The 16185-nt window shown below is 40.9% G+C and overlaps 1 protein-coding gene across 7 annotated transcripts in view; it reads right to left on the reverse strand.

Annotated features, from left to right (window-relative positions):
- Positions 1–16185, reverse strand: part of GPAT3 (glycerol-3-phosphate acyltransferase 3) — a 75294-nt gene that overhangs the window by 10326 nt on the left and 48783 nt on the right. For all 7 annotated transcript variants that reach the window (XM_081582292.1, XM_081582285.1, XM_081582302.1 and 4 more), the window contains 6 exons: positions 14704–14778; positions 13790–13879; positions 11116–11209; positions 6980–7095; positions 3653–3708; positions 2514–2599 (listed from right to left, as the gene is read on the reverse strand). In XM_081582292.1, the coding sequence (XP_081438418.1) occupies positions 2514–2599; positions 3653–3708; positions 6980–7095; positions 11116–11209; positions 13790–13879; positions 14704–14778 (517 nt within the window). The remainder of the gene's footprint in view (positions 1–2513; positions 2600–3652; positions 3709–6979; positions 7096–11115; positions 11210–13789; positions 13880–14703; positions 14779–16185) is intronic.

Consider the following 16185-nt stretch of genomic DNA (forward strand, 5'->3'; position numbering starts at 1 on the left):
CAGATGCCATGATCTTAGTTTTCTGAACGTTGAGCTTTAAGCCAACTTTTTCACTCTCCTCTTTCACCTTCATCAAGAGGCTCTTTAGTTCTTCTTCACTTTCTGCCATAAGGGTGGTGTCATCCGCATATCTGAGGTTATTGATATTTCTCCTGGTAATCTTGATTCCAGCTTGTGTTTCTTCCAGCCCAGCGTTTCTCATGATGTACTCTGCATATAAGTTAAATAAGCAGGGTGACAATACACAGCCTTGACATACTCCTTTTCCTATTTGGAACCAGTCTGTTGTTCCATGTCCAGTTCTAACTGTTGCTTCCTGACCTGCATACAGGTTTCTCAAGAGACAGGTCAGATGGTCTGGTATTCCCATCTCTTTCAGAATTTTCCACAGTTTATTGTGATCCACATAGTCAAAGGCTTTGGCATAGTCAATAAAGCAGAAATAGATGTTTTTCTGGAACTCTCTTGCTTTTTCGATGATCCAGCGGATATTGGCAATTTGATCTCTGGTTCCTCTGCCTTGTCTAAAACCAGCTTGAACATCTGGAAGTTCACGGTTCACGTATTGCTGAAGCCTGGCTTGGAGAATTTTGAGCATTACTTTACTAGCGTGTGAGATGAGTGCAATTGTGCGGTAGTTTGAGCATTCTTTGGCATTGCCTTTCTTTGAGATTGGAATGAAAACTGACCTTTTCCAGTCCTGTGGCCACTGCTGAGTTGTCCAAATTTGCTGGCATATTGAGTGCAGCACTTTCAGAGCATCACCTTTGAGGATTTGAAATAGCTCAACTGGAATTCCATCACCTCCACTAGCTTTGTTCGTAGTGATGCTTTCTAAGGCCCACTTAACTTCACATTCCAGGATGTCTGGCTCTAGGTGAGTGATCACACCATCGTGATTATCTGGGTCGTGAAGATCTTTTTTGTACAGTTCTTCTGTGTATTCTTGCCACCTCTTCTTAATATCTTCTGCTTCTGTTAGGTCCATACCATTTCTGTCCTTTATCGAGCCTATCTTTGCATGAAATGTTCCTTTGGTATCTCTAATTTTCTTGAAGAAGTCTCTAGTCTTTCCCAATCTGTTGTTTTCCTCTATTTGTTTGCACTGATCTCTGAGGAAGGCTTTCTTATCTCTCCTTGCTATTCTTTGGAACTCTGCATTCAGATGAGAGTATCTTTCCTTTTCTCCTTTGCTTTTCGCTTCTCTTCTCTTCCCAGCTATCTGTAAGGCCTCCTCAGACAGCCATTTTGCTTTTTTGCATTTCTTTTCCATGGGGATTTTCTTGATCCCTGTCTCCTGTACAGTGTCACGAACCTCTGTCCATAGTTCATCAGGCACTCCATCTATCAGGTCTAGTCCCTTAAATCTATTTGTCACTTCCACTGTATACTCATAAGGGATCTGATCTAGGTCATACCTGAATGGTCTAGTGGTTTTCCCTACTTTCTTCAATTTAAGTCTGAATTTGGCAATAAGCTGTTCATGATCTGAGCCACAGTCTGCTCTTGGTCTTGTTTTTGCTGACTGTATAGAGCTTCTCCATCTTTGGCTGCAAAGAATATAATCAATCTGATTTCGGTGTTGACCATCTGGTGATGTCCACGTGTAGAGTCTTCTCTTGTGTTGTTGGAATAAGGTGTTTGCTATTACCAGTGCGTTCTCGTGGCAAAACTGTATTAGCCTTTGCCCTGCTTCATTCTGTACTCCAAGGCCAAACTTGCCTGTTACGCCAGGTGTTTCTTGACTTCCTACTTTTGCATTCCAGTCCCCTATAATGAAAAGGACATCTTTTTTGGGTGTTAGTTCTAGAAGGTCTTGTAGGTCTTCATAGAACCGTTCAACTTCAGCTTCTTCGGCGTTACTGGTCGGGGCATAGACTTGGATTACCGTGATATTGAATGGTTTGCCTTGGAAACGAACAGAGATCATTCTGTTGTTTTTGAGATTGCATCCAGAGTGCTTAGATTGGGGTTGTTGACATGATTCTTAAATATCTGTCTACCCACTTCACTGGAAGGTGGATGAAAGTAGGAATAATATCTGATTGCTTATCACAGGGTCCTCAGTACCCAGACACTGGCTTGGCACATAGTATCCCCCTACCGCTACCTGTCTATATCCATATCAATAGACAGAAAAAGAGATCAAGCAAGTGGGACAAATGTAAACAACTGGTGGGTATGAATAAAGAGCACACGCTCAGTCGTGTCCAACCCTTTGTGACCCCATGGACTGTGTAACCCACGAGCCTCCTCTGTCCATGGGATTCTCCAGGCAAGAATACTAGAGGGGGTTGCCACTTCCTTCTCCAGGGGATCTTCCTGACCCAGGGATCAAACCCGCATCTCCTGCATTGCAGGCAGATTCTTTACAGTCTGAGCAACCAGGGAAGCAAAGAGCACACAAGTATTCCTTATTCTTGCAAATCTTAAGTTTGAAATTATATCAAAATAAAGTGATCAAGTCACTGTCTTTGGCAGGGAGGGGTGTGAGAGTGGATAATCTGTCTTACCTTAATGGCAACTGGATAGATGGTTCCTCCAATTTCAAAGCTTCCTTTTTTAAACATCATGACTGAAGTATTGTTGATACAAGTTCCTATAAGGACATTGGTAGGGAGTGAAATTTTTTAAAGCAGTCAATTTAAAAAGGAAACATTTTATTATAAAATAATTTAAAATATTCAGGTCACATCAAAATTACAGACTTTTTTTAAGTTACAGATATTTTAAATACTATCATTTTGCAAATTTATTCCTGTTTGCTGCTGCTGCTGCTGCTAAGTCGCTTCAGTCGTGTCCGACTCTGTGCGACCCCATAGACGGAAGCCCACCAGGCTCCCCGGTCCCTGGGATTCTCCAGGCAAGAACACTGGAGTGGGTTGCCATTTCCTTCTCCAATGCATGAAAGTGAAAAGTGAAAGTGAAGTCGCTCAGTCCTGTCCGACTCTTAGCGACCCCCTGGACTGCAGCCCACCAGGCCCCTCCGTCCATGGGATTTTCCAGGCAAGAGTACTGAGTGGTTATTCCTGTTTAAGTAGTAGTAATTCAACAGTTCTAACCAGGTTTAACAACAAATTTTACTTTATTATTGACTACTCTAGAGATACAGTTTCTTCACAAGAGATGGCGATTTCAATATATTTTCAAATAAGGACCTTTAAAAAGTTATGGACAATACCTAGCTAAGTTCATTGAAAGCGAAAGTGTTAGTCGCTCAGTCATGTCCAACTCTTTTCGACCCCATGGACTGTAGCCCACCAAGCTCCTCTGTCCATGGAATTCTCCAGCCAAGAATACTGGAGTGGGTTGCCATTTCCTTCTCCGGGGGATCTTTCCAACCCAGGGATCAAACCCGAATCTCCTGCATTGCAGGCAGATTCTTCACCATTCGAGCCACCAGGGAAGCCCATCATGATGAAGTTTGAAGCCCATCAAACTTTATTACAACAGCTGAGATCAAAAAGGTACCATGACTTCCATCAAACCTCGTAAGAAAGCAGGGAATTACTGGCCCAAAGAGGCCATGCCATTCCTAAAGGACAGCAGAAATCTGGACTAAAAATGCCAGCTCCAGAACAACCCAGCTCCCCATATACTTCGGGTACCTGTTGTTATCAACCATAGCTTGGTAAGCAATCCCACTTCTCACCTTCAGGAAAGATTAATATGGGTAACTCTTTCTTATGAGCAATATGTTCTTTTAGTCTGTGAAGAAAAATAAAGGATCTAAATTATACCTTCAAAAAGAGAGAGGTGGGAATCCTCTTTGGTATCCTTTCTTTTAGGTTCAATTAAATCATGCAAATTTTTTAAAATTGGTATATAGTTTCTTTACAATATTGTGTTAATTTCTGCTGTTCCACAACATGAATCAGCTACAAGTATACATATATCCCCTCTCTCTTGAGCCTCCCTCCCACCCTACCCCCATCCCACTCCTCTAGGTCATCACAGAGCACTGAGCTGAGCTCCCTGTGCTATACAGCAGCTTCCCACTAGCTATCTATTTTACACATGGTAGTGTACATAAATCAATCCCAAACTCTTTTTGGTATTCTTTACTCTCTACTAACACAAATATAATTGTAAAGCAATAAGGAGAAGAGAAAGGAAATAAACTCAAGTTGGTCTCTTTCTAAACAAGTATAAGAGCTGGCAAAGCTGAGATAGACAGATTACAACTGCCAGTGTGCACATCACTGCTCAATAATCATAAAATAGGAAACAGTTTTCTAACCTTAAAGACATTTCAACAGGTACATTCCACTTCACTCTTAAAAGTGCAGCGCACCATCATATTTACAGAAGCAATGACTTGAGTGCCTCCAGTTAAAGGTCTCAGGCAAAAAGCTGCTTCAAACAAAGGTTTCTGGTAGCTTAAATCCACTCCAAGACCCAGAAGTTCAATCTCCTGTTCCATAAAGAGTGCTAGCTCTGCCTGCTTCTCAGTTCAATTCAGTTGCTCTGTCGTGTCCAACTATTTGCGATCCCAAGGACTACTACAGCATGCCAGGCCTCTCTGTCCATCACCAACTCCCGAGCTTGCTCAAATTCATGTCCATCAAGTCAGTGATGCCATCCAACCATCTCATCCTCTGTCGTCCCCTTCTCCTCCTGCCTTCAATCATTCCCAGCATTAGGGTCTTTTCCAATGAGTCAGCTCTTCGCACCAGGTGTCCAAAGTATTGAGTTTCAGCTTCAGCATCAATCCTTCCAATGAATACTCAGGTCTGATTTCCTTTAAAATGGACTGGTTGGATCTCCTTGCAGTCCAAGGGACTCTCAAGAGTCTTCTCCAACACCACAATTCAAAAGCATCAATTCTTCGGCGCTCAGCTTTCTTTATAGTCCAATTCTCACATCCATACATGACCACTGGAAAAATCACAGCTTTGACTAGACAGACCTTTGTCAGCAAAGTAATGACTCTGCTTTTTATTATGCTGTCTAGGTTGGTTATGGCTCAGCTGCTAAAGAATCTGCCTTCAATGCGGGAGACCTAGGTTCGATCCCTGGATTGGGAAAATCCCCTGGAGAAGGGAAAGGCTACCCACTCCAGTATTCTGGCCTGGAGAATTCCATGGACTATATATAGTCCATGGGGTTGCAAAGAGTCGGACACTTTTCACGACGAAAATGAGCGACTTTCGCTTTCTTTTTTAACTTTCTAGGTTAGTCATAGCTTTTCTTCCAAGAAGCAAGCGTCTTTTAATTTCATGGCTGCAATCACCATCTGCAGTGATTTTGGAGCCCTAGAAAATAAAGTCTCTCACTGTTTCCATTATTTTCTCATCTATTTGCCATGAAGTGATGGGACCAGATGTCATGATCTTAGTTTTTTAAAAGTTGAGTATGAAGCCAACTTTTTCACTGTCCTCTTTCACTTTCATCAAGAGGCTCTTTAGTTCCTCTTCGCTTTCTGCCATAAGGGTGGTATCATCTGCATATCTGATGTTATTGATATTTCTCCCAGCAATCTTGATTTCAGCTTGTATTTCATCCAGCCCGGCATTTCACATGATGTACTCTGCATATAAGTTAAATAAGCAGGGTGACAATATATAGCCTTGACATACTCCTTTCCCAATTTGGAACCAGTCCATTGTTCCATATCCCATTCAAACCATTGCCTCTTGATCTGCATCCAGATTTCTCAGGAGGCAGGTCAGGTGGTCTGGTATTCCCATCTCTTGAAAAATTTTCCACAGTTTGTTGTGATCCACACATTCAAAGGCTTTGGCATAGTCAATGAGGCAGAAGTAGATGTTTTTCTGGAACTCTGTTGTTTTATCAATGATCCAATGGTTGTTGGCAATTTCATCTCTGGTTCCTCTGCCTTTTCTAAATCTAGCTTGAACATCTGGAAGTTCTTGGTTCACATATTGTTGAAACCTCGTTTGGAGAATTTTGAGCATTACTTTGCTAGTGTGTGAGATGAGTGCAATTGTACAGTAGTTTGAACATTCTTTAGTGTTGCCTTTCTTTGTGATTGGAATGAAAACTGACCTTTTCCAGTCCTGTGGCCACTGCTGAGTTGTCCAAATTTGCTGGCATATTGACTGCAACACATGCACAGCATCATCTTTCAGGATTTGAAATTGCTCAGCTGGAATTCCATCACCTCCACTAGCTTTGTTCGTAGTGATGCTTCCTAAGGCCCACTTGACTTCACATTCCAGGTTGTCTGGCTCTAGGTGAGTGATCACACCATCGTGATTATCTGGGTTGTGAAGATCTTTTGTGTATAGTTCTTCTGTGTATTCTTGCCACCTCTTCTTAATATCTTCTGCTTGTTAGGCCCATATCATTTCTGTCCTTTATTGAGCCTATCTTTGCATGAAATGTTCCCTTGGTATCTCTAATTTTCTTAAAGAAATCTCTATCTAGTCTTTCCCATTCTATTGTTTTCCTCTATTTCTTTGCACTGATCGCTGAGGAAGGCTTTCTTATCTCTCCTTGCTATTCTTTGGAACTCTGCATTCAGATGGGCATCTCTTTCCTTTTCTCCTTTGCCTTTCACTTCTCTTCTTTTCTCAGCTCTTTGTAAGGCCTCTTCAGACAACCATTTTGCCTTTTTGCCTGTCTGTCTCTAGATGGGTTTAAGTGATCACTTCCAGCAAATACTTAATCAACCATCTATTTGTTCAGCCAACCGTTACCAATTATTTACATCCAAGGTAGTAATTTTCAGTTTTAGAAATTCAGTGATTGGAATACCTAAGTCAGGGCAATGTAAATGTATGGGTCTTCTAACTGCATCACCTATACCGCCATGACTACAGAATTCAAAATTTTTTAAATCTAGTTGAGACAGGTGACCCACCAAAAATGGCCAACCACAAATGGAGGTCCGTATATTTTAGTTTTAACCCTTAGTTTTAGTGTTAACCCTTAGTACCACTGGCTCTGCCCTCTTTGACGGGAAGATCAAGATTTTATGCCAACCCAATGGATACCAAGTAATGTCACTGCTTACCTCTTAATAACCAGGTGTCGATCCTTCATTTCTGAGCGTTCAAACCAGACATGTGGACAAGCCTTGACCATGGCTCTCTGAATAATTCCCATCAATCCACCATGAACCTGGCCAACCTACAAGGACCATGAGAAAATGGGAAAAAATGTAAAGGCATAGCTGTCCAAAGCAAGCCTTCTTTTACCAGTAAGTTCATATTCCCTACTCAGAGAAAAGACTGGCCTTCTACTGACTGAAGTTCTTAGTCTCTTCGAAAGTCATGCACGCGTGCTCAGTTGCTCAGTAGTGTCCCACTCTGTTGTGACCCCAGACTGCCAGACTCCTCTGTCCACGGGATTCTCCAGGCAAGAATACTGGAGTGGGTTGCCATTTCTTCCACCAGGGGATCTTCCCAACCTAGGAATTGAACCCGCATCTCCTGCTGCCTCCTGCTTTGGCAGGCGGGTTCTTTACCACCTGGAAAGCACCTGCTCAAAGGACATGACTGGCCAAATACAAGCACAAAATGTTCTTGAGTAGCACCTTTGAATTTCAAGTTATGTTGCTGTACTGGCTTTACGCTAGCTTTTAAAAGTAGAGATTTTCCAACTAAGTCAAGGTAAGGGAAATACAAATTAAAACTACATTGAAATACGATTTCAAACCCAACAGACTGGCAAAGATTCAAAAGCATGACAATGAACCAAGGCTGTGGGAAACAGGCACTCTCGTACAGTGCTTGGGATGGGGAGCTTATAACACTCATAGAAGGAAATCTGGCAATATCTATTAAAATTACATATACATTAGCTTCTCTGGAGCTCAGATGGTAAAGAATCTGCCTCCAATACAGGACACCCGGGTTCAATCCCTGGATCTGGAAGATCCCCTGGAGAAGGGAATGGTAAACCACTCCAGTATTCTTGCCTGGAGAATTCCATGGACAGAGAAGCCTGGGGGGCTACAACCCATGGGATCGCAAAGAATCAGACACAACTGAGTGACTAACACTTTCACCTCACTTTACATAAACATTTATCCTTAAACTCAATAATTCACTTCTAGGAATTTACCCTGAAGATATACCCCAAACAAAATGGAAACACATATGGACAATGTTTAAATTGCAGCATTATTTGTAATTGTGAGATATTGGAAAATACCTAAATTTGAAAAATCCATTTGGCTTAGAGAGGATAGGAATGGGGAGGAGGACAAAATAGGTGAAGGAGATTAAGAGTACCAACTTCCAGTTACAAAATAAGTAAGTCATGGGATGTAATGTACCGCACAGGGAATATAGTCAATAATGTTGCAATAACTTTATATGGTGAACAGACAAATACTAAACATAGAGTGGTGATCAATTCATAATGTATATAAGTGATGAATTACCATACTGTACATCTGAAACTAACATAACATTGTATTCAACTACAATTAAAAAATTAAAAGTAAAAAATAAATCCGACAGGCTTTTGGTTTCTATCACTCAACCCATCAAAGTTTGCAGTTTTATTTCTAAGCCTTGGCTAATACTGTTAACTATACAATTGTATACTGAAGTTGTAATGACAATTATATATGCTCAAGAAGCACGGAAAATGCTAAGAAAATTCTGAGGCCTTCAGTCACAAATGAGTTATGCTCAGATCTTTGTTGACTAAGACACACAATGAATATTGTCTCAGAAACACAAAATCATGATTAGGCAAGTTGGTTAAGAAATTTACAAAGATAGTATGGTAGGAAAACAGCTGCTTTCGCAGCTAAACATCTTAGCCCTAACCTCTCTGGATTACAGGGAAGGTCACAATGGATGTGAAAGGTCACAAAAGATTACAATGGATGTGAAAGTGCTTGTCCACTTAAATGCAAGGAATTATTATATACACCCAGAGTTGAGTGGGGTCTATCAAGGACTGTTAACATGAGGGTCTCTGGATGGGCTTTCTGGAATCCATAAACATCTTGGAACTACATAAAAATATTTGTTGGTATAAAGTGAATGCATGCTATTGTTTTTCTGAAAAAAAGGATACATAAATATTAACTGATTACTAACCTAAAAAATGTCAAGAACTACCAATTCCCATAAGTCTTTTCAGAGAGGTGGTTTAAAGCTTCCTTAGATTCAGAAAGAGCTCCACAACTTAGATAAATGTATAACTTGTAAAAGGTAGTTGTCCAAGAGTTATACATCTGAACTTATATTTTACACAATATCTGCCTGCTGTAAAAAGACAGCAGTTTTTACAAAGGTCTTCAAACCCCCTTCAATGAATGTATAACCCACAGGCAATCAAACTACCAGAACTCCACAGTGGCCTACAGATAGTTCAATCTACAATGGCTCCCTTCAAATGCCTTCCCAGCAAAGCACACTAGACCATGACTATCAATCACAGGAGCAGGGGACTGAGAGTACAAAACTACCATGTAGAAAATAAGTAAGTTACAAGGACATATTGTACAACACAGGGAATATGGCCAATACTTTTTTGTTTGTTTGTTTTCTTTTTTTTTAAAATAAATTTATTTATTTTAGTTGGGTGCTAATTACTTTACAATATTGTAGTGGTTTTTGCCATACATTGACATGCATCAGCCATGGGTTTACATGTGTTCCCCATCCTGAACCCCCTCCCACCTCCCTCCCCTGGCCAATACTTTATAAATGGAGTATAACCTTTAAAAAACTGTGAATTACTATAGTATAAACCTGAAACTTATATAATATTGTACATCAACTATATCTCTAAATAAATAAATAAAATAAAGGTTCCCTTCAAATGCTTTCACAGAAAAACACACCAGACCCCGACTATCAGTTACTGGAGCTGACAACTGAAATTAAAAAAATCCACCTGTTCTCTGTGAAGCCCAAGTCATCAACATGAGATATGAAAAGAAATTCCCCTCATCAGGATCCCAGGCTTCCCTGGTGGCTCAGGTGGTAAAGAATCCGCCTGCAATTCAGGAGACCTGGGTTCGATCCCTGAGTTGGGAAGATCCCTTGGAGGAGGGCACGGCAACCCACTCCAGTATTCTTGCCTGGAGAATTCCGTGGACAGAGGAGCCTAGTGGGGTACAGCCCATGAGGTCGCAGAGTTGGACACAGCATAGCAACCAAGCACACCTCAGGATCCCTGTGCCATCATTTCTATTTCACACACCAGCTTGGGGCATATTTATCACCATGCAGGAAAGAACACCTTTAGAGATTCTCCAAATTTAGCCTGACACGCACAGGAAAGAGATGAAGGAAATCTTGACAAGTTCTTCAGGGTGAGAGAAAACACCCACTGACTTGAAACACCTTAGACTTGAAAAAAATGCAAGAAATGCCACCAAAAGGTCTTTAGAGGTGTTTGATTTTAGTGGGCTTTGTCTTTTCTTTGGGGGCTGTCAGCAAGAACTGAGAAAGGCAATGTGGTATAAATATTAGCCTTGTTTGATCTTCACTCAACAGCCAGGCTTTTTTTTTCTTTTTTAATTGCATATGACTCCCTGAAGGGAGAAAGAACTAATTGCCTGGTGAGGGATTTCTACAGCTCTAAAGAGGATGGCGTTAACATCTCAAAGTGTCACTAAACATTGCAGGGATTCTAGAAGCAAGATGGAATCAACTTTATAAAGTCCAGTCATGCTCAAGTATTCCTACATTTCAGCATGCTAATTTCTTACTATCTTAAATATAATGACTATTTTCTTTCTTTTTCTTGCACTATATATTCCTCATATAAATATATATTAATAATATAAATAATGTAAATATATTATTAATGTATATAAATATATTAGTAATTTATGGTTTCCTTGGTGGCTCAGACAGTAAAAGAATCAGCCTACAATTAGGGAGACCTGGGTTCAATCCCTGGGTTGGGAAGATCCCCTGGAAGAAGGCATAGCAACCCACTCCAGTATCTTGCTTGGAGAATCCCCATGGACAGAGGGGCCTGGCAGGCTACAGTCCATGGGGTCACAAAGAGTGACTGAAGCGACTAGGCATTAATAATTTATAGACTTACTTACATAGTATAACCCAGTCACTTTCTAATATAAAACCAACTTTCTAATTTGTGCCAAAATAAAATAAAAGTCTGAATAATCCACAGAATATGCAAGTACTTGAAATACCAGTGAGATGTTCTTACCATAGTATAGCACCCATCCGTTGTCAAGATCAAAACATCGATTGGGGACGTATGGTTGGCAACACAAATGCCTCCCTTCTGGGGCCTGTACTGCCTGCAATTACATACAATGGTTAATACTAAACACTGAAAAATGGCCACTATTTTTGCAAAACAGCAACTTCCACGGTAGCTCAGATGATAAAGAAGCCACCTGCGATGCAAGAGACTCGCGTGTGATCCCTGGGTCAGAAGATCCCCTGGAGAAGTGAATGGCTACCCATTCCAGTCTTCTTGCCTGGAGAATTCCATGGACAGAGGAGCCTGGTGGGCTATAGTCCGTGGAGTCGCAGAGTCAGACAGAACTGAGCAACTAACTCACAATACACCTGTAGAAATTCATGCTATTTTGTTTTTTAAAGTATACTAAAAAAATAAACTTTCAAATATATGGGCTCATCTTAAAAGGGTTGTCTCTAGGCAGTATGATGGGAGGGTGGCAAGAGTATACGAGGAGGGGGGCCCATGATTTTCCCTTTACATATATTTATATTACTTTTCTGTAATGATCATATTGTCCTTTTAGAATGAAAAAAATTTAAAATATTAGACTGAATTATCAATACAAAGATTCCATCACTTTAATAAACTTTGTGATATGTAAGCTTTCCTTATTTTATCCTAAGTATTTTTGTATTATTTCAATCTTCATAAATATCACTTTCAGTCACTTCAGAGTGATCCAGAGTAAATGTACTATAGTTTCCTTTGCCTTACCCCCCTAAAGCGGAAGTTGGCAAACTTTTCCTATGGAAGGCCAGACAGTAAATACTCTAGGGTTTGCAAGTCAGCCAATCCCTGTCAAAACTACTAGACTCTGCTATTTTGGCACAATGGCAGCTACAGATAATATATAAATGAATGAGCATGGCTATGTTCCAATAAAACTTTATTTACAAAAACCAGAGGATGGGCCACATTCGGCCTATAAGCTCATAGTTTAGTTTGCCGACCTCTGTCCCAAAGTTTAAGCAGTATTTGACACTACTGGAGCAAAGTAGTTCTCTTTCAGTCTAAACAGAGAAGAAAGGGAACAAAATGCATAACAACTTCAGCATGTTTTCCTTAAAATTAGAAGCAATTCTACAATAAGTTGTGAACTCCTCTCTATGTAATTAATGCACCTTTTCCGAAGAAGGGGCTTCCCTAATGGCTCAGACAGTAAAGAATATGCCTGCAATGCAGGAGACCGGAGTTTGATCCCCTAGAGAAAGATCCCCTGGAGAAAGGAATGGCAATCCATTCCAGTATTCTTGCCTGGAGATTTCCACACAGAGGAGACTGGTGGGCCACAGTCCATGGGAACACAGAGTCAGACACGACTGAGTGACTAACATTTCATTTTCATTTCATTTCTGAAGAAGGTGTTTCCTTTGATCACACTTTTACCAAAACATTTTCTTCTCATTCTTACCCCAAAACTTACAGCCCAATCACGAAAGTCATGTAATTTTAGAAATTTAAGAGGGCTTTAAGTTGGTAACACATGGCAAAGCCAAATGATGAAACGTTTTCCTTCTACAAATTAGACAGAAAGATTCAGTCACACAGATATAGAGAACAAACCAATGGTTATAAGTATAAGGGGAGCGAGGGCAATATGGAGGTGAGGGAGTTGGGGGTACAAATTCTTGGGTATAAGATAAGCTCAAGGATGTAATGTACAACATGGGGAATATAGCCAATATTTTGTAATAACTGTAAGTAGAAAGTAACCTTTAAAAGATAAAATCTTTTTTTAATTTTAAAAAAAGATCTAGTCGGTAGAAAAGAGATGTTTGTCCTAGAATTTTTAAACTAATGATATTAAGTATAAAAAAACTGAATTTACAGAAAAGCAATTCAAAAACCATCAAAACAAACTTCAGGTGGCTAATGATTTCATTTACCACCTTTCTCCTCCCTGATGAAGGGTGAGGGAAGCAGAAAGCTAGGTTCTGTTTTCAGCTCAGTTCTGGGATTTCAGAAGCTGGCAGGGCTGAGACTAGAAACCAGCCTCAGAATTCCAAGTCTAGCCCTCTTTCCACCATTCTACAGCCCTATCACCGTCATCATTTAAAAAAAAATTTAATTAACCCCGTTCCAAACCTGACTCTGACATTTACTAGGCACGTGACCCTAGACAACCAATCCTGGAGCTTCCACTTCTTCACCTGTAGAACAGTATAATAGCGCCTTCTCTTAGAGATGACCTAGGAGAAAGAATCACAGGCCAGGCCTGCACACCATAAATGACCAATTATTAGGTGTCATTACATGTTTATTGTCATGTTCCTTTTGCAAATGGATTACTTTGGGGGGGGCGCGCTGTGCTGGGTCTTTGTTACAGTGCTTGGGCTTCTCTAGATGTGCAGTGTGGGCTTAGTTGCCCTGCGGGATGTGAGATCTCAGTTCACCAGCGACTGAAGCCACGCCCAAGCATTGGAAGGTGGATTCTTAACCACTGGACCACCAGGAAAGTCCCTGGATTGCTTTCGAAAAGTGTTCAGGTGCACTGTTATGTCTGTGACGCTCTACACGGTAGAGATGAACACTCCGGAAGTAGTCTTACTTCCCTTGTTTTCCCCCACCCACTCCTGTCAATCACATGCTAGATTGACCTGAGAAAGCAGGTATGAAAGCGGTACACACTCACCTGTTATGATAGTGAATGGTTCCGGAGAGGGCCCGAACACAGATGCGGCAGCAAGTCAGGTGGACCAGTTCACTCAGCAGGTTTTTGAGTCTGAAAGAGAAAGAAAACCTTTTATTGTGCAGCTCTGGGCTCCCCTCTGAAACAACATAATCAAAGCTCCAGGGTGTTCCTTCACAGCAGCATACTATGTTCTGAAATACGAGCACAGTTCAATTATCAAGGTCCCACTGAGGCTGCTGCTGCTGCTGCTGCTAAGTCACTTCAGTCGTGTCCAACTCTGTGCGACCCCATAGACAGCAGCTCACCAGGCTTCCCCGTCCCTGGGATTCTCTAGGCAAGAACACTGGAGTGGGTTGCCATTTCCTTCTCCACCCACTGAGGCATTTAGGACAAAACTCTAATGGAAAATGGTTCCCACTGTGACAAATCCTTGACCAAGATAAGCTGAGGCATCTATGGTCTTGGCCTCACAAGCTTGAAGATCCTACGAGAGTTTCTTGTATTCCTTGAGTCGCTCAGTCCATTTTCTCCCTCCTCCTCTTCATTTTCTCTTTTGTAAGAGCAACTTCTGTCAATTTAAATGAAAGCATGATGGAAAATCACATAGCGACTCTGAAGATGAAGTGAGCAGCATTTTAATACATGTGCCAAGGCCATAAATTTGAGGCAGTACACAGGAATCACAAATATTCTCTTTGTGGACACAGCTAAAAGGGACAATCCAGGACTTCCCTGGTGGTCCAGTGGTTAAGACACCACATTTTCAAGGCAGGGGCACAGGTTCAACCCCTGGTCAGGGAACTAAGATCCCCCATGCCACACAGCATGGCCAGAAAATTTTTTTAAAAAAAAATTTTAAAAGAAAGAAAAGGGACAATCCTATTAAATGGCTGGGAGGAAAAAAAACATTTCACCTGCTTCTCGGCAGCTGTCCAACCAGGGTGGTTCCTATAACAAACAAACTGATCCCAATGAAAGCCAAGGTAAGCCTGAAAGAGAAAAGAAAAAGTAACGCAAAAGTGACTTGAACAGCAGGGGGAAAAGAGAAGGAACATAAAATTTATGAATAACAAAACCACAAGTAAGTTGTGGAGCATCCATGCTACAGAATATGATGCAGTCATTCAATATGATGCAGTCATTCAAAGAATCATGCAGATCTATAGATTCTGACACAGAATGGTTCTTGGTACATTTTGAGAGACAAAAAGTAGCGTAACTTTCAAAATACTGTGTAGGGTTTGACACCATTTTCAAAATAACAGCAAGCACATAACCAGCCTACAGATGTATAGAGCAGACCTGGAAATTTGTTCGCAAAACTGCCATTCAGTCTATGCAATTATCAAAGGGTTAATCGGGCTAGTGAAGAGAATAAAATCTTGCTCCTCTGCTTTTCCAAAATTTTTTTTTAATTTAAAAAAATATATTCATATTTTAATTTTAAATTTTTTATTAGAGTATAATTGTTTTACAATGTTGTATTAGTTTCTGCTCTATAACAAAGTGAATCAGCTATAAGTATACATGTATCCCCTTCCTCTTGAACCTTCCTCCCACCCCTCTAGGTCATCACAAAGCACTGAGCTGAGTTCCCTGTTCTTCCCACTAGTATCTAGTTTATACATGGTGTACATATGTCACTCATATTAACTTCTTGTACAACGTATCAAGCTTCCCTGGTGGCTCAGATGGTAAAGAATCTGCCTGCAATGCAGGAGGCCCAGGTTCCATCCCTGAATCAGGAAGATCCCCTGAAGAAGGGAATGGCAACCCACTCCAGTATTATTGTCTGGACAATCCCGGTGGACAGAGGAGCCTGGCAGGCTACAGTCCAGGAGTGGCAAAGAGTCGGACAGGACAGAATGACTAACACTTTCACTTTTTTTTTCCTTTCACATAATGTATAAAGGAGTCATTTTAGTTTGAAAGTAGTTATTCTGGTATGGCCTGGTGTGGCCTGGTGAGGCTATAAAAGAAAATACCTTGCAAAGCTCTAAAAATAACTTGTTTTCCTGTATTTTCTAAGTCAGCTCAGTTCAGTCACTCAGTCGTTTCCAACTCTTTTCGACCGCCTTGGACTGCAGCATACCAGGCTTCCCTGTCCATCACCAACTCCCGGAGTTTACTCAAACTCATGTCCATTGAGCTGGTGATGCCATCCAACCATCTCATCCATCCTCTGTCGTCCCCTTCTCCTCCTGCGTTCAATCTTTCCCAGCATCAGGGTATTTTTTAATCATGGGGACAAAAAGGAACAATTTAAATTTTCCTCAAAGAAATTTAAAATGTATAGCAAATGACAAGGAAGTTTTACCTAAAGTTTCCTTCATAATAAGAACAGCACATTATATTTTTCCATGCAAATTTAACTGCTGTACCCTCGTGAAGCTCTA

The sequence above is a fragment of the Giraffa tippelskirchi genome, chromosome 1, assembly GCF_054371585.1.
Source record: "Giraffa tippelskirchi isolate mGirTip1 chromosome 1, T2T-mGirTip1v1.2.pri, whole genome shotgun sequence".
Classification (NCBI taxonomy): domain Eukaryota; kingdom Metazoa; phylum Chordata; class Mammalia; order Artiodactyla; family Giraffidae; genus Giraffa; species Giraffa tippelskirchi.